The sequence below is a fragment of the Aquarana catesbeiana genome, linkage group LG04 (assembly GCF_042186555.1).
Source record: "Aquarana catesbeiana isolate 2022-GZ linkage group LG04, ASM4218655v1, whole genome shotgun sequence".
Classification (NCBI taxonomy): domain Eukaryota; kingdom Metazoa; phylum Chordata; class Amphibia; order Anura; family Ranidae; genus Aquarana; species Aquarana catesbeiana.
The window spans coordinates 197486441-197504803 of NC_133327.1; the positions used below are offsets into that span (position 1 = coordinate 197486441).

At 42.6% G+C, this 18363-nt stretch overlaps 1 protein-coding gene across 1 annotated transcript in view; it reads right to left on the reverse strand.

The window, feature by feature from the left end:
* Positions 1-18363, reverse strand: part of LOC141141457 (uncharacterized) — a 71304-nt gene that overhangs the window by 21017 nt on the left and 31924 nt on the right. Inside the window, exon 2 of the mRNA XM_073629085.1 lies at positions 2130-2679. Coding sequence (XP_073485186.1) covers positions 2130-2679 — 550 coding nt within the window. The remainder of the gene's footprint in view (positions 1-2129; positions 2680-18363) is intronic.

Genomic DNA, 18363 nt, shown 5'->3' on the forward strand with positions numbered 1-18363 from the left:
ACTGGTAATTCATTATGATTAGATGCATTGTTTTTGTAAACTTCCCCCATGCTGCAACAGACTATTGGGAACAAAAATGAAACACAGAGATGCTGCTCAAGCAAAAGTTTTCCTGAGTGCTTCTTTATAAAGGTACATAGACAATGCACCTTTCTGCTGCTGATCATTCAATATTGCTCCTCTCCTTTTCATCACCTCCCCCTTTGCATCTATTATGCTCAATGGTAGTGCACCAAAAATGTACCATGTGTTTTTTTAACAAATTTTTTTGACCATTGTCCATTCTTTCCAGGTGACCAGGGAGGAAAATGCACGCAAAACACATATTAAACTCATTATGCGTGTAGGCAGGTAGTGGTTAATGCTGCCCCAGCCAGGAAGGTTAGGGTTAATTGTGTTTCCCGGTTCTTGTCTTGGCTGGCTTGTCTTGGTCTGACCCACTGGTTCTGTGCCTTTATAAAAGGGACAGTGGTCAGTACCGAAGGGGGCAGAAGGGGCTCAGAGCTAGAGAGATGTATTGCTTGTCACCATGGCCGGAGTCTGGATCAACACTGCCATGCTGAAATCAGAGTTCCTGCTATTAGGGGAAATTTCTGGAGTTGCAGTCCTCCCTGAAGTAACCTTCTATGGACTCTACCAAGTATGGACTTTCATGCTAAGCAGGTATTCTGTGGCAGCCACAAGCCTGAAGTTAGGGACTAGGGATGTTAGGAAAAGACTGTACTTTATGTTGGACTGTTGTCTGTGTATTCCATTATGCTATCAATTTATTTAGGTAAAACTTGGAAACCTTGTCCTTGCCTGGTCTGAAGTCACTAAAAGGGTTTAATGCAAGTAACTGGCACATATAGTCTGCAGTTTGGGTCAACTAAATCACATAGAGGTATAAAGGTACAAGAATTAATACAGTGTGAAGATGCAAGTGGTTACCAAGGGTAACAAAGGTTTCTCTAGCTTCTAGCAGGAGGAGTTCTCGTCAGCACTCTCCCTGTGAGCAGGTCCATCTCCCATAGCAATGGGAGCAGATCACCACTGCAAAGGTCCCTAGCCTATACACAGGTAGGGAAGAGAAAGAGTTAAAGCGGAGTTCCGCTTAAAAAAAAAAATTAAAATTCAGCAGCTACAAATACTGCAGCTGCTGACTTTTAATAATCAGACACTTACCTGTCCCAGGGTCCAGCGATGCGGGGGATCGAAGCCCTGCTTGTCTCCCCCTCTGCTCTGCGGCGCCGGCATTGTAACTGTGGGCGCCCGGCTGTGGCTTCACAGCCGGGCACCCAGTGCGCATGCGCGAGCCGCGCCGCACGCCGTGGCCGGCCGCGCAATCATCTGGGACCTGTGACATGTCCCAGATGATTTTTATGACTGTCATCAGCACTGAGGCCAGGTAGGAGGTGAGACAGCCTCTGTGACGGCCGCAAGGCTTCACTTCCAGATTCCCTTACCGAAGATGGTGGTGCCTCCACCTGAGAGCCGAGGGACAGATCGGTTTCGGGTGCTGACATCATGGGCGCCCTGGACAGGTAAGTGTCCATATTTTAAAAGTCAGCAGCTGCAGTATTTGTAGCTGCTGACTTTAAAAAAAAAAAACAAATTCGGTGGAACTCCACTTTAAAGTTATCATTAGGAGACCAATAAAGCTTCAAGCACATTGGGCGTCTAAAATACTGCTTTTAAGGGTGCTTGATGTTTTTTTTTGTTTTCCTTATTTTTTTCTGCCTCTAAATGCCCCTCCATGTTAGCGTATGATTCCAAGCACCCATATGTGTTTACAGGCGTTTAAAGGTAGAAAAAAATCCCCATCACTTGCGTATTCAAGGACGAGCATTTCAGCAGAAAATAATGTGTGATGCGCCTAAACTCAAGGCGCAATTCATTTAGCACTTGAATGATCATGGACAGAATAAATTAATATTCTGAGCAATGGAATGAATGAATGCCCAAATGTTTGACACCTTTAAAAGCTTTTACAAAATGCGGCTTTAGGTGTGTTTTTTTACTCTGTTCTTCTCCTGCCAGTAGAAAAGGTGTTCAAGGTGTTCTAAAGTAGTTTTCAGGTTTTTAAAAGCATATATCCACTATTCAGCCTGTGTGCGATTAGTGTTTTTCCATAGTACATATCCCCTTACCTCACAGTAACCGTTTTCTGCAGCTAGATGTAGAGCTGTTGTTCCTTTTGCATCTTTTACATTTACATCATGTTTTTTTTTTAGTATGTAGTTGGTAATTTGTATGTTTCTGGCCAATACAGACAGATGGAGCATGTCCATGCCTTTGTTACTTTCATTTTCAAGGGAAAGTCCAAGAGAGACCAGGTAATCCAGCACATCTATGTGATCATTGACTGAGCACCACTGCAGTGCAGTCCACTTATTGTTGTCTCTGATGGTGGGAGAAGCTTTATATTTTAGCAGGGTTTGAACACATTGTAGGTTTCCATTTGCTGCAGCCAAATGAAATGGTGATTCTCCTGAAGAGGTCTGCATATCAGGCAAGGCCCCGCACTGTAAGAGCAGTTCTGCTATTTGTGTATGTCCGTTCCATGCAGCACGATGAAGTGGGGTGTAGTTCCACAAATCCTTGATGTTTACAGATGCACCTTTTTGTAGAAGGTAGTTCACTAGATCAAGATGTCCACAGCATGAAGCTATGTGTAGTGGGGACCATCCACTGCGATTTCTGTCAAATACAAAGATATACAGATATAAAACATAACAAAATAGATGCAATTGCAAGCATAGACAGACGTCTATACATAAATTCTCTTTTAAAATAATTAACCAAACCTATAAACACATATAATAATTTACTGTTCATGATATTACAAATGTGATGCCTGTATAGTGTCAGTGTTTTGAGTAATTCTGTAACTAAAATCCACCCTTTAACTACTTAAAGCGGAGTTCCACCCATAATTTCACCTTTATATAACAACATTCGGGCAAAATTATTTTTTTCCTTATTGTATCTGTTTTGTTGCCATGGGGTTGCTTGTAATCTGCCATTTCCAGGCAGCGGCAATGTACGTCATATCCTGAGGCGCCTGTTCTCCTGGGAAATGTGTGTCATCGCTTCCTAGGAGTCAGTGGGCATCGCTGAAGGATTGCATTGCGTTAATGCGTGTAGAATGCGCATGCATGAGATTGGGATCCTGGAAGAGAGTCCTAGTGGGCTTCACATGCCCACAATCAAGATGGAAGCGCTCAGGAAGACAAAAACGAAGGTAAGTAAATTCTAAAAAAGATGTACTCGAAACGGGATTGAATTATAGACATGATTTAATGTATAATATGTATACAAGGGGATGCTGAAAAAAAAAATATGTTTATGCCGATATCAGGCACAAATTTATGCCTGATTCGTTCCTGAAATGGGGAACAGGGACGCACCGGACCCCTGTTGTGAGCCACATCCGAAGACGATGTGAACCCAGCCTTAAGCGGTATTAAAGCCCGCTTTGTGATTTTTACCTACAGGTAAGGCTATAATAAAGCTTACCTGTAGGTAAAATTAATATCTCCTAAACGTGCACCGTTTAGGGAATATTCACCCTGCATGCAGCCAGTGACTCCACCAGTGCTTGTGCTCTGAAGGTCTGGCATACCATGCAGGATCTTCAGAGCTTTGTGCCAGACATGACAGCTCCTGCGCACATGCGTGGGAGTGACGTCATTGCGGCTCTGGCCACTCACAGCGCCGGAAGAAAATGTCTGCCCACTCAGCCGTAACAGCGTGTCGCTGGAGGGCTTCGTTCTAAGGTAAGTATTTCATAATATGCTAGTATGTAATTCATACTAGCACATTATGCCATTGTCTTACAGGTGTTTTTTTTTTTTTTTTAACTCTGCTTCAGTTTACTACCGCTTTAGGACCAGGCCTTTTTCTGCCACTTCTCATACATGTAAAAATCTGTATTCTTTGCTATACAATTACTTAGAACCCTCAAACATTATATATATTTTTCTAAAGCAGAGGCCCTAGAGAATAAAATGGTGAGTGTTGCAATTTTTTATGTCATGTGGTATTTGCGCACATTAAAATTGCATACGGCTGTGGAACGCGACAAACTATTATGAAGTACATACATTAGGTTTTCTATAGGCGACAGTTCAAAAGCCTTCAAAAGACAGGTTACCACTTTAGATTTACACAGGAGATCTAAACTAGAATTATTGCTCTTGATCTGATGTTCATGGTGATAACTCACATGTGTGGTGCAATCACTGTTTACGTAATAACGCGTGACCAATCGTGCGTTTGCCTTTGCGCATGAGCACAGGGGGACTGGGGCGCTTTAAATTTTAGTTCATTTTATTATTTATTTTTATTTTTTTATCACTTTTACTGTTATCACAAGGAAAGTAAACATCCCTTGTGATCATTATAGGCAGTGACAGGTACTCTTTACTGAGACATATGGGGCTTACGCACCATGTTTCCTCCTGGCATAGCTGGGGCTCACCAGTATACCATGTAGCTTTATACTGGAAATCTGGAATGTGACAATTACATTTGCAGGTTACATTGATTCAACTATTACATTCTGCCTCACCCTGCACACAGATGTTCTGATTCCTGGAGAGGTTGTTACATAAATAACACACCCAGCCAAAAAAATCCGAGGGGGGATGCCAACTATCCTAAGTATATCCAGACTGTATACGGTGCCTTGAAAAAGTATTCATAACCCTTGATATTATTCCATATTTTGTCATGTTACAACCAAAAACGTAAATGTATTTTATTGGGATTTTATGTGATAGACCAACACAAAGTGGCACATAATTGTGAAGTGAAAGGAAAATGATAAATGGTTTTCAATTTTTTTTTTGTAAATAAATATCTGAAAAGTGTGACGTGCATTTCTATTCACCCCCTTTACTCTGATACTCCTAACTAAAATCTGACCAAATTGCCTTCAGAAGTCACCTAATTAGTAAATAGTCCACCTGTGTGTAATTTAATCTCAGTATAAATACAGCTGTTCTGTGAAGCCCGTGGAGGTTTGTTAGAGAACCTAAGGAAAACAAACAGAATCACAAAAGCCAAAAAACACACTAGACGGGTCAGGGATAAAGTAGGGGAGAAGTTTAAAGCAGGGTTAGGTTATCAATCCATCATCCAAAAATGGAAAAAGTATGGCACAATTGCAAACCTACCCAGACATGGCCATCTACCTAAACTGACAGCCCGGGCAAGGATAGCATTAATCAGAGAAGCAGCCATGAGGTCCATGGTAACTCTGGAGGAGCTGCAGAGATCCACAGCTCAGATGGGAGAATCTGTCCACAGGACAACCATTAGTCGTTCATGCCACAAATCTGGTCTTTATGGAAGAGTGGCAAGAAGAAAGCCATTGTTAAAAAGTCATAAAAAGTCCAGTTTGCGAGAAGCCATGTGGGGGACAAAGCAAACATGTTGAAGAAGAAGAAGAAGAAGAAGAAGGTGTTCTGCTCAGATGAGACCAAAATGTACTTTTTAGCCTAAAAGCGAAAAGCAACCATGTGACTGAAATCTAACACTGCACAACACCCTGAACACCACACTCCCCACAAACATGGTGGTGGCAGCATCATGTTATGGGGATGCTTTTCTTCAGCAGGGACAGGGAAGCTGGTCAGAGTTGACGGCAAGATGGATGGAGCCAAATACAGGGCAATCTTATGCCGCATACACATGGCTGGACTTCCCAACAGAAAAAGTCCGATGGGAGCTTTCGGTCAGACATTCCAACCGTGTGCATGCCCCATCGGACTTTGTCGGCATTTCCGACAGACTCACATATACAACATGTTCTAAATCTTTCCGTCGGAAATGCCGACGGAGTTTAGCCCGTTGGCAAGTCTGGCCGTGTGTATGCGGCATTAGAAGAAAACCTTTTAGAGTCTGAAAAAGACTTGAGACTGGGGTGGAGGTTCACCTTTTAGCAGGACAACAACCCTATACATTCAGCCAGAGCTACAATGGAATGGTTTAGATCAAAGCATATTCATGTGTTAAAATGGTCCAGTCAAAGTCCAGACCTAAATCCAATTGAGAATCTGTGGCAAGACTTTAAAATTGCTGTTCACATACGCTCTCCATCCAATCTGACAGAGCATCAGCTATTTTGCAAAGAAGCATGGGCAAAAATCTCACTCTCTAGATGTGCAAAGCTGGTAGAGACATACCCAAAAAGACAGTTGTAATGGCTGAAAAAGGTGGTTCTTTAAAGTATTGACTCTGGGGGCTGAATACAAACGCACTCCACATTTTTCATATATTTGTAAAAAAAATTAAAAACCATTTATCATTTTCCTTCTACTTCACAATTATGCGCCACTTTGTGTTGGTCTATCACATAAAATCCCAATAAATTACATTTACGTTTTTTGTTGTAACAAGACAAAATGTGGAAAATTTCAGGGAGTATGAATACTTTTTGAAGGCACTGTATGTATGTGACAAGGTTTCACAATGCTACAACCACCATATTATTAATTACAATTCTATAGAAAACAAATATGGTTTAGATGTTATGTATGTCTCTCTTAGGTAGTTTAATGTGTTTCATCAGCCTCGTGGACCTTTTCATATTTTCTTGTTTGGTGACCACCTGATTGTTATCTTTCTACATATTCCTGGAACCACTTGTTATGAAGTTAACCCCAGTTACAGCAAAAGTTATGGGTCATGAACTGGAAATGAGAGCTTGAGATGTATGGAAGTTCAGTTTTAGTTCAAGAACTAGACTCGCAGATGTGTATTGCTGATTAGACAATTTACAGGAGGTCACTTACCACATGCCTCATTATTAGTGTTCTTCAGATCCTCATAGCAGAGGTTTTATGACATCTCTGCATCCATTCTTATATGGCCTGTGTTATATCAAATGTGTCTTAGGCTAGACTGTTTTCTTTTGTCAAATGTTTCATCTTAGAAGAATGCCTAAGACCATAAGTGTGAGCAGCCTATTGCATTATGGTGTGGATCCAAAGCTCAAACACGCGTGTGTGTGTATATATATATATATATATATATATATATATATAGAGAGAGAGAGAGAGAGAGAGAGAGATCTATATATATATATATATATAGATATATATCTCAAGGTCCCAGGCCTCCTTCGGTCTAATGAGAACCTCCAGGGCCAGAGATAGCTGACATCCTTCTGTATATGGTGGGTTGTGAGGCATGGTGGGTGCAAGGTAATTAAAGTTATTGGGCGCCTGGTACTTCTTGAATGCAAAAGAGAGTTTATTTCTCTTAAACTTTTTGGTGGAGAGAGGGTTAGGGCCAGGACACCCTTAGGTAGTTGCAAGTTCAATTGGCAGACTTTGAGACTTCAACAGGAGGACAGCCATGCAAGGAAAAGGCATCCAGCAAAATACCATATCTGCATGTGCAGGAATGCTATCTCCTATGGCAACAGTCTTTAACAGTTCCTAACACAAAGGGCAACAGTTCTTTCACTTCCACTACAATTATTTCTTGTAGTTCTTCAGCCCACTGAGCTCCCAGTCTCTCATTAGACCCGCTGATTCACTGCCACTGAATCTCCTGAGCTCCTCCAATCTTCACAGTGGTATCTTCCTCAAATGTCACCCCCGCCTCTCTGCTGGGTCCCTAGCTTGGAACTCAAGATATCTCACAAGCTTTGCCCCACTGGCCTGCTCGGTCCCATCAACTGTGTGTACTCTTTTTAAATCATAATGGCAACAGAAACTACAAAATGACCCTGATCAAAAGTTTACATACCCTGGTGATTTTGGCCTAATAACATGCACACAAGTTGACACAAAGGGGTTTGAATGGCTATTAAAGGTTACCATCCTCACCTGTGATCTGTGTGCTTGTAATTAGTGTGACTGTATAAAAGGTCAATAAGTTTCTGGACTCCTGACAGACCCTTGCATCCTTTATCCAGTGCTGTACTGACGTTTCTGGATTCTGAGTCATGGGGAAAGCAAAAGAATTGTCAAAGGATCTGTGGGAAAAGGTAATTGAACTGTGTAAAACAGGAACGGGATATAAAAAGATATCCAAGGAATTGAGAATGCCAATCAGCAGTGTTCAAACTCTAATCAAGAAGTGGAAAATGAGGGGTTCTGTGGAAACCAAATCACGGTCGGGTAGACCAACTAAATTTTCAGCCACAGCTGCCAATAAAATTGTTTGGAATGCAAAAAAAAACACAAATAATTTCAGGTGAAATACAGGACTCTCTGAAAACATGTGGTGTGGCTGTTTCAAGATGCACAATAAGGAGGCACTTGAAGAAAGATGGGCTGCATGGTCGAGTCGCCAAAAGAAAGCCATTACTACGCAAATGCCACAAAGTATCCCACTTACACTATACCAAACAGCACAGAGACAGGCCTTAAACCTTCTGGCACAAAGGCATTTGGAATGATGAGACCAAAATTAAGCTTTTTGGCCACAACCACATTTGGAGAGGAGTCAAGAAGGCCTATGATGAAAGGTACGGAGGTGGATCGCTGATGTTTTGGGGATGTATGAGCTACAAAGGCATAGGAAATTTGGTCAAAATTGATGGCAAGATGAATGCAGTATGTTATCAAAAAATACTGGCAAAACAATTGCATTCATCAGCCAGGAAGCTACGTTTGGGACGTACTTGGACATTACAACATGACAATGATCTAAAACACAAGGCCAAGTCGACCTGTCATTAGCTACAACAGAATAAAGTGAAGGCCATCTCAGTCTCCTGACCTCAATATCATTGAGCCACTCTGGGGAGATCTCAAACGTGCAGTTCATGCAAGACAGCCAAAGAATTTACAGGAACTGGAGGCTTTTGCCAAGAGGAATGAGCAGCTTTACCATCTGAAAAGATGAAGAGCCTCATCCACAAATACCACAAAAGACTTCAGGCTGTCATTGATGTTAAAGGGGGTAATACACGGTATTAAGAACTGGGGTATGTAAACTTTTGATCAGGGTCATTTGGGTAGTTTCTGTTGCCACTATGATTTAAAAAGAGTAAACACAGTTGATTGATAATAAATGGCTTCAACCAAACACTAACCACGAGTGAAAGAAAAGTTTTGGTGTTATCATTCATATTTTCTGAAAAATGGCCAAGAAATCATAAATTCTGCCAGGGTATGTAAACTTATGAGCACAACTGTAAGTCCGAGGAGCACATGGGCTTGGAGTACCAGTTCAGCCCACCTCTGATGAGAGAGGTTCAGGTGGGGAGGAGGCTCTCCCCAGCGTGGAAGGCCATGCGACCTCAGATTGCAGATCTGAGGGCCTGAAACCTGCAAGCTACAACCCAGGGTTCCTGTGCAAGCTGACTGAGGGAAAAAGTCTATGGATCTGGTTCTAGTGTTTTTCTCTGGTATAGAGTGTCACTTGGAAGTTGGAAGGAGACTACCAGCTGTCCCTGGACATTTTGTTAGTACAGACCCTGAAGGGATCATTGAGACTGTGTGTGTTGCTAAAATCTCCCTCTGGTTCTAGAAGTCAGCATACTGGGTGTGTTAGCTAAAGGAGACACTGGCTAGTGTCTTGAAGACTTGAGTCTAATGACAAAGTACACTGAGTCTTTTCTGCTATAGAGAGACTTATTCTTCCATACAGACCCTGTATGGTTCAGCAGATCATCTGCTTCCACAGTTCTACAGAGAGAGCTGTCCTCACCTGTGAATAGTTAATTTGGAGTATCCTACTAATTCCCTTCTCCTATCCAAGTTCTCCAAATAAAACATAAAGACAAATCCCCTAGACTGGTCATTGGAGACAATGAACGGAAGAGCATGTGCACCTGGCTGTGTGTAACTGGCTGCAGGAAAATCAGTGGGAAGCCCAGGGGATAAGTATTCCAGCAGTTCCTTTGGAAGCAGTGCTACATTTGGGTACAGTGTTGTAAGACTTAGAATTGTCATTCAAATTGTGACACCACTAAAAATGGCTTGGGCAGGAAGAGGGTGAAAGTATCCAGGAATTGAGGTGGTTAAATTGCTGGCAAATGACAGCTTTGGCTGATTTACTTCTGTTTTTAAACAAACCACTGGGCATTCCTTTCATCTATACCTGACCCATATACTAGATGAGGGTCTAGTATAGATGTTAATTGGAATATTGAACCCCCTTTAACAATAAGTAAGCCCCCAGGTACTGCCCCTCCATGTGAATAAGTAAGAGGTAATAAAAGAAAAACCCATCACGCAGATTGTTTAGTGATGCAGATCCAAATTAATCACAATGAACGAGACCCACTGACCTGTCAAACAAAAAAAAACTCTCAACTGCCAATAAATCTGATCCAATTGCTACACTTGGTCCAAATAACATCTCCCTGTGATCTCTCTGAAGTGAGGGAACATATGTTGACAGTCAGAAGGTTTTTTCTTTTGCTGGGTTGTCATTCATCATGATTGACGTGGACCTGCATTGATGGATGATGTAATTGACAGTGGAATTACATTGTGGGACTTTTTTTTTAATTAAAGGACTTTTCATTTTTTTTTTGTGAATGTGTACTTGTACTATGTATTAACAGGGGTTTACGGCAGTATTTATGAAAAGACTTGTCAGAAATTGTGTGTGCGTGTTTATTTGCTTTTCAGCATTTTTTTGTGAATGCGTAGGAGTACTATATATTCTTATGGTTGCATACGGTTCTCCCTTAAATCCATTCCAGACCTAAATGCTAATGTATCATTTTATAGATTTATACATGCAATCAATTTCTTTGTGTTCTAGAAGGAAGCTACGTTATCACATATGCCTGCACATACTTTGTGTGCTCTTTGCTGCATATCTCTTTAGTGGGGATTACCTTATATGACTTCTTATATCAGCCTACATTTTTTTAAGTCATCAAGATCTTAATTAATCTTTCCATGATCCATCAGGAAACATTCCTCTATAAAAAGAAACACTTTAATAACGGCTCTGAAATTACTACCAGATGGCTGAAGGTACAGATCTTATAAATTTACCCCAAGTTGGGGACATGTTTCGGTCAGCACACTGATTCACATTTATAGTCTAATAGTGTCAGCAGAATGCTACAAAAGCTTTTCTTGTTTAATGCAGCATATATTATAACCAAAATGTACTTCATATCTCCTTGCTGCTGGATAATCGCACAATACATTTCTATATTGAAACTGAAGCCACATTTGTAAAGTGAATGCCACTTTAGATGATAATCTATGACACCTCTTGGCACTAATAGAATTGGCAATGTTCAGTCATTTTTATCTAATATTCTTTTTTTAACAAGCAGCTTTGAACCTCTCATAATAGTGACACTCCTAATGGGCCATGCGGAAATAGTGCAATCACAGATTTTAGCCATCACTTCCTGTACTATGAAAAAAAAACCATATACCATAGTTCACTCGTGTATCATCTTGTAGCCACTAGTCTACCTGAAGATTCACTGAGGCACGTCGCTGACGTCATTTTTGCTATTGTCCCCACGCCACTTCTAGGATTTAGAGCGTACCCTGGCTTGGTGGTTACGAGCAGCGCATGCCTGGGTACTAAGTGAGAGTGGTTTGTTGAGGTGCCTCTTAGGCGCCCTGAAAATTTAAGTGCAATACATCTGTTTAAAGATTTGGTCCATTTTAATAAAAACTTGCTGCACTATGGGGATTGTTTTTTCTTTGGATTCTTTGTGTTGGGTAAAATTGAGAGTGGATTAGCATTGGACAAATTAGGTACTGAGTTCATCATATCCATCCCATCAGGGGCGGCCCATCCATTAGTAGCGCAGGGGCGCCACCACCCTATCCATGCGTACAGCCCCCTGATCCACATTCGGGGCACCGGATGCATGGATTCCAATGGGGGGTATTTTTTTTCTACGCCTGTGGTTAGAGCCAGAGGCTCTAATAGGCTTAAAAAAAGGGTGGGCTCTGAGCTCACCCAATTGTGTGATAATAGCGAATTAATATTCGCTATCGTCACACTGAATCTCCTCCTCCTCATCAGTGTAGCCTCATTAGTGCCCATCAGTGCAGCCTTTTCAGTGCCCATCAGTGCAGTCTCATTAGCGCACATTAGTGTGCAACTGTCATTCAAAGTGGGACAGCACTGACAGCTGAAAATTGGCTGGGAGGGGGTAAAAGTGGCCAGTATTGAAGTGGTTATTGGAGTGATGCAAAGGCATAGCTTGAAGCTTGTCGATCCCAATGCAAAATTTCACCTGGGGCCCCCCACTACCACCCGCTGTTTCCACCACGTACCAAGATACTCCAAGTGGCTAAAGAGTTATTTTAGATCTTTATTTACATATTGAGAGGATTCACATTTTCAGATACTTCTCTAATTCTTTTGAATACCTATACACAGAGTTTGCAGAGGTAAGAAACCTTAAGGAGGTGGAGATCTACCTGAACAACATGGGAGAAGTCAAAGATCACTGGTAGTGTCAATCGTTCTGCCCAATATGATGCCTGATTTATACCTCTATTTGCTGTACTACTGCGCCTCAATCTCCTGTTCAAGTAAATGGGGCCATTCTGCAAGCACCCAGCAACTATGGGCTCCAAGGGGTTAAAGCAGGTGGTGAGGAGGCGATACAATGCCTACTCACTGCTTGCTTTAACATCTTGGTCACTGTACTGTACAAAGTTGCAGGGCGCTTGCAGAGTTGAATTCACTTGAATGGGACATGCTTAGCAGGCGCTACACCCGCCAAGCATGACAATGCATATAAATTCTACTGCGGCCGCAACATGTGTACACCCCTGCCCACTGCAGTTAAAGGGGGGTGCAGTAAAAACACGGCTCAACTATGGGGCTTTACTACTACTATGCCCAGTTCAGTATTGCTTGTGTAAGGCACACTGACCTGAAGAACTTATTACAGGAGAGAAGAATCCACTTTCAGTGCAATACAGAGCTTTTCTTCTTGTCTTGCAGCTGCTGCTGGCACCGTTCCAGATCCTACTAGCAGGGATAAGATACGGAGTGCAGTTAATATCACTGGGACTGCAGCTGGCACTACAGAGGAGGTATTGGCCTATGTGGCTGCTCTCTGCTCCCTCTGCAGCCGGCGCTGGCTCAACCGCAATACAGATATGGTCCCACTGCTTATATAGCACTGAGCACTGACTGCACTGTGTTAGATATTCTGCAGACGAGGGGTCGACCAACTGAGGGCGTGATCTACCATTTAACTGGTAGATCACTCCTATTGATTGGTAGATCAAGATCAATCGGTTGCCAACCCCCGACCTAATGTGACAGGGAGGTGCATGAGCCCCATGAAGCATTTGCAGGCTCACATTATGGAGCGTTGGCTGTAGCTTTAAACAAGCTTTTAGTACAACTTCAGATTGTGCTGACTCAGGTTGACTTTTTCAGAGTTTTTTTTTTTTTCTTTTAGCGCTTTGGGTATAAATAGTTTATGATGATCATTTACCTCTTGTGCTTGGCAAAGTGCATGATGACTATTAAAATTTTGCAAAATTCACAGGTTATTTCTGTGCAACATTATATCCTTTTATAAATAAACAGATTTTACCAGTGCTCATTGATGACTTGTAAGTATATTTTATTTTCTTGGTATCAAATTTCCCCCAAAAAAGTTGAATACTTTGGTTGCCTAGTAAACTGTTCCATGCGGATGAACTCCCACTCTTGTCTCTTAGGGATATGTATTTGCTTTGAGTTAAATGATCTATTCTTATCCAGCTGAAGAAAAGATATGTGATGCTGTTTTACTTGCGTTCTTCCTGCTCTTCTTGGTGTTATCAGATTGCACACGGTTCCCTAAAGTAATTAAGTGGATGTATCTGTCGTGTTCCCCTTTGTAATTAACTCTGTGCCTGAGGGTTCACAGTGGTACTCACTGTCTGATGCTCAGTAAACTTCCAATTAGTGATATAAAAATATACATAAAAATAAAATGAAAAAAAGGTTAACAAATAAAGGTTAGTTACATCAAATAAGGGTTTTATAGGTTGTTTAGCAAACATTAGTAAAAGCAGATGTTTTTTATTTGTTTTGGACTAAGAAAGTATTAAAAGGTCTACCTTAATGTAACATCTGAGCAGTGTGTCAGGCATCACAGACATAGAGAACCCGGGTGGTTTACATCATGCCACAGGCCACAATTTAAAGAACCCTCATTATTAAATGATATCAATAGTCTCTGTATCTCTGTGTCTCACAAAATGTATGTTTTCATCAAGTGTAAACATAATGGTGGGAGAAGTCCTTTATTAAAAACTGCCTTATACTACACATATAACGATACTTCTCGCATAAAATATAGAAAATAGTAATTAGTAAGCTCTTATCCTCTTTATAAACTCTTACAGTATAAAGTTTAGTGGCAGGTATGTAGGCAGGTGCAGCTAGCTAGTCTGCTACTAGGTGGTGTCTGGTTACAAAATGGTGTCCTGTTACAGCAGACAGTGTCATCAGGTGCTAGGCCCCTTTTAGTTAGAACCCTCCTGCAGTGATGTCATGGGTGAGTCAGTGCCCACATATAAGCAGGTTGGGAGGAACCCTAGTGCAGTTGGGGAATTTGAGCCAAACACCCCACACCAGTACAGATAGATGTAACCAGCACTTGGAGGTCCTGGACAAGGCTAGAGGCTGGGGAGGAGTAGACCTGCACCCAGGAGAGCCAGTTGTAGATTTCCTAACCCCTACAGAGGTGGGGACTAGGGCATTTGCGAAAGACCTTTTAGGCCAGGCCAAGAGTTCCCTGAGTAAGGCTATTCAACAGAAGGGTCCTGGGAGAAGTGTACCAATGGGGGAGGAGTCCACAGAGATCCCAGTTCTGTAAGTAATAGTGACCCCAGGTGGAAGGAGAGACTGTTAGAGGGAGATGGCTGCTTAAAGTGCTGCATAAGCTTTCACAAGTGACTACTGCAGAGAATGATTATGATTATGACATATGATTGACTATATCATGTCAAGTGACTTCAAAATGTATGTCGATGTGATGTGAATATTGTGCCATTTCCTGAGTACCATCAGTAAAAGTGCGGTGATTCTATTCATGTGTGTGGACATTTCTTCTTTGGGATATAAAGGTCAATGGCCAGGAATGTTGAGTAAAGGTCTATGGCATGGAGTGGGACACAATATGGCGGAGGGTTTGGCTTCAGCAGGAGGAGCAGTGTTCTAGCAGGGCAGGAGCAGAAGCAGAAACTTGTGCTCATGGCGCCATTACTAGCAAATTGCAAAGCCCCTCTTACAGATAAGTTACAGTCCACATACACCAGCATGGAGTTTCCAGAGCCAGGGCCTTGGCGAGGCCACCTTATGCCTAACACTATTAAACTGCAGCAGAGTTTAGTGTCAACCCAATCTTAAAGAGGTCTCACCGTCTTAAGACCCAAACCTTTCCCTTTATGAATAATTGATGGGCCACAAGGTCCATTGCAATTACATTACAATGTACCTCACTGCAGGCTGATAGGTCTTCCCTTACTTCTCCTTCTTAGACCCATATATCCATCAACAAAAAAAAGGAGAAACAAAGATGCTTGCACAGAGCACAGCAATTATTATTTTATTAATTACTATATATCCTGCTCCACCTGTAATTTAATCCACTGCTCTCTCCGATTGCCAAATGTTTAATCCTCTTGTTGAATTATTAAAAAGTAGTCTGGAGTATACTTCCTAATCAGGTGCTATCCCAATAAGAAAGTATCGTGCTTACTCAGTGATGTCGTACAGAGGATATACATTGCCTTAAAAAGTATTTATACCCTTTAAAATTTTCCAGATTTTGTCATGTTACAATCAAAACATAAATGCATTTTATTGGGATTTTATGTGCCAGACAAACACAAAGTGGGACATAATTGTGAAGTGGAAGAAAAATGATAAATGTTTTTCATTTTTTTTTTTTACAAATAAATATCTGAAAAGTGTGGCGTGTATTTGTATTCAGCCCCCTTTACTCTGATACCCCTAACTAAAATCTAGTGGAACCAATTGCCTTCAGAAGTCACCTAATTAGTAAATAGAGTCCACCTGTGTGTAATTTAATCTCAATATAAATACAGCTGTTCTGTGAAGCCCTCAGAGGTTTGTTAGAAAGCCTTAGTGAACAAACAGCATCATGAAGGCCAAGGAACACACCAGACAGGTCAGTGATAAGGTTTTAGAGAAGTTTAAAGCAGGGTTAGATTATAAAAAAAATATTAATCAGAGAAGCAGCCAAGAGGCCCATGGTAACTAGAGGACCTGCAGAAATCCACAGCTCAGGTGGGAGAATCTGTTCACAGGATAACTATTAGTCATGCACTCCACAAATCTGGGCTTTATGGAAGAGTGGCAAGAAGAAAGCCATTGTTGAAAGAAAGCCATAAGAAGTCCCATTTGCAGTTTGCGAGAAGCCATGTGGGGGACACAGCAAACATGTGTAAGAAGGTGCTCTGGTCAGATGAGACCAAAATGTAACTTTTTGACCTAAAAGCAAAACACTATGTGTGGGGGAAAACTAACACTGAACATCACCCTGAACACACCATCCCCATGGTGAAACATGGTGGTGGCAGCATCATGTTGTGGGGATTCTTTTCTTCAGCAGGGACAGGGAAGTTGGTCAGAGTTGATTGGAAGATGGATGGAGCCAAATACAGGGCAATCTTAGAAGAAAACCTGTTAGAGTCTGCAAAAGACTTGAGACTGGGGTGGAGGTTCAACTTCCAGAATGAAAATGACTCTAAACATACAGCCAGAGCTACAATGGAATGTGTTAGATCAAAGCATATTCATGTGTTAGAATGGCCCAGTCAAAGTTTAGACCTAAATCCAATTTAGAATCTGTGGCAAGACTAGAAAATTGCTGTTCAGAGACGCTCTCAACCCAATCTGACAGAGCTTGAGCTATTTTGCAAAAAAGAATGGGCAAAAATTTTGAATAACGAATAAGCTAAGAAGCCGCTCGGCTGTTATCCCAAGCAGCAGGAGGGGACGTCTCCGCCTTCCGCCACCTTCTGCGGCTCGCCAGGACTCTCCCGTCTCACCAGGAGGCCCGAGCGACCAGCCACCACGTTTGCTGGCTAGCCAGAGACCCAAAACAAAGCCATAATTGGCTTTGATCGGGTCTCGGATCTAGTAACCCGGAAGCCATGTCATGACATCACTTCCGGTTTACAGAATACTTAACCAGTTGCCGACCGCCGCACGACTATATACGTCGACAGAGCGGCACGGGCAGGCAAAAGGACGTATATGTACGTCCTTGCCTGCCCGCGGGTGGGGGGTCCGATCGGACCCCCCCCCGGTGCCTGCGGCGGTCGGCAAATCTCCCCCGGCGATCGGAGGTGAGGGGGAGGCCATCCATTCGTGGCCCCCCCCTCGCGATCGCTCTCAGCCAATGGGATCATTTCCCTGCCTCTGTATTGTACACAGAGGCAGAGGAAATGATGTCATCTCTCCTCGGCTCGGTATTTTCCGTTCCGGGCCGAGGAGAGAAGACTGCAATGTAAGTGCACCAACACACTACACACAGTAGAACATGCCAGGCACACTAAACACCCCGATCCCCCCCCCGATCGCCCCCCGATCCCCCCCCAATCACCCCCCCGTCACAAACTGACACCAAGCAGGTTTTTTTTTTTTTTTTTTTTCTGATTACTGTATTGGTGTCAGTTTGTGACAGTTACAGTGTCAGGGCAGTGAGTGTTAGGCCCCCTGTAGGTCTAGGGTACCCCCCTAACCCCCCCTAATAAAGTTTTAACCCCTTGATCACCCCCTGTCACCAGTGTCGCTAAGCGATCATTTTTCTGATCGCTGTATTAGTGTCGCTGGTGACGCTAGTTAGGGACGTAAATATTTAGGTTCGCCGTCAGCGTTTTATAGCGACAGGGACCCCCATATACTACCTAATAAATGTTTTAACCCCTTGATTGCCCCCTAGTTAACCCTTTCACCACTGATCACTGTATAACCGTTACGGGTGACGCTGGTTAGTTTGTTTATTTTTTATAGTGTCAGGGCACCCGCCGTTTATTACCGAATAAAGATTTAGCCCCCTGATCACCCGACGGTGATATGCGTCGCCCCAGGCAGCGTCAGATTAGCGCCAGTACCGCTAACACCCACGCACGCAGCATACGCCTCCCTTAGTGGTATAGTATCTGTACAGATCAATATCTGATCCGATCAGATCTATACTAGCGTCTCCAGCAGTTTAGGGTTCCCAAAAACACAGTGTTAGCGGGATCAGCCCAGATACCTGCTAGCACCTGCATTTTGCCCCTCCGCCCAGCTCGGCCCAGCCCACCCAAGTGCAGTATCGATCGATCACTGTCACTTACAAAACACTAAACGCATAACTGCAGCGTTCGCAGAGTCAGGCCTGATCCCTGCAATCGCTAACAGTTTTTTTGGTAGCATTTTGGTGAAATGGCAAGCACCAGC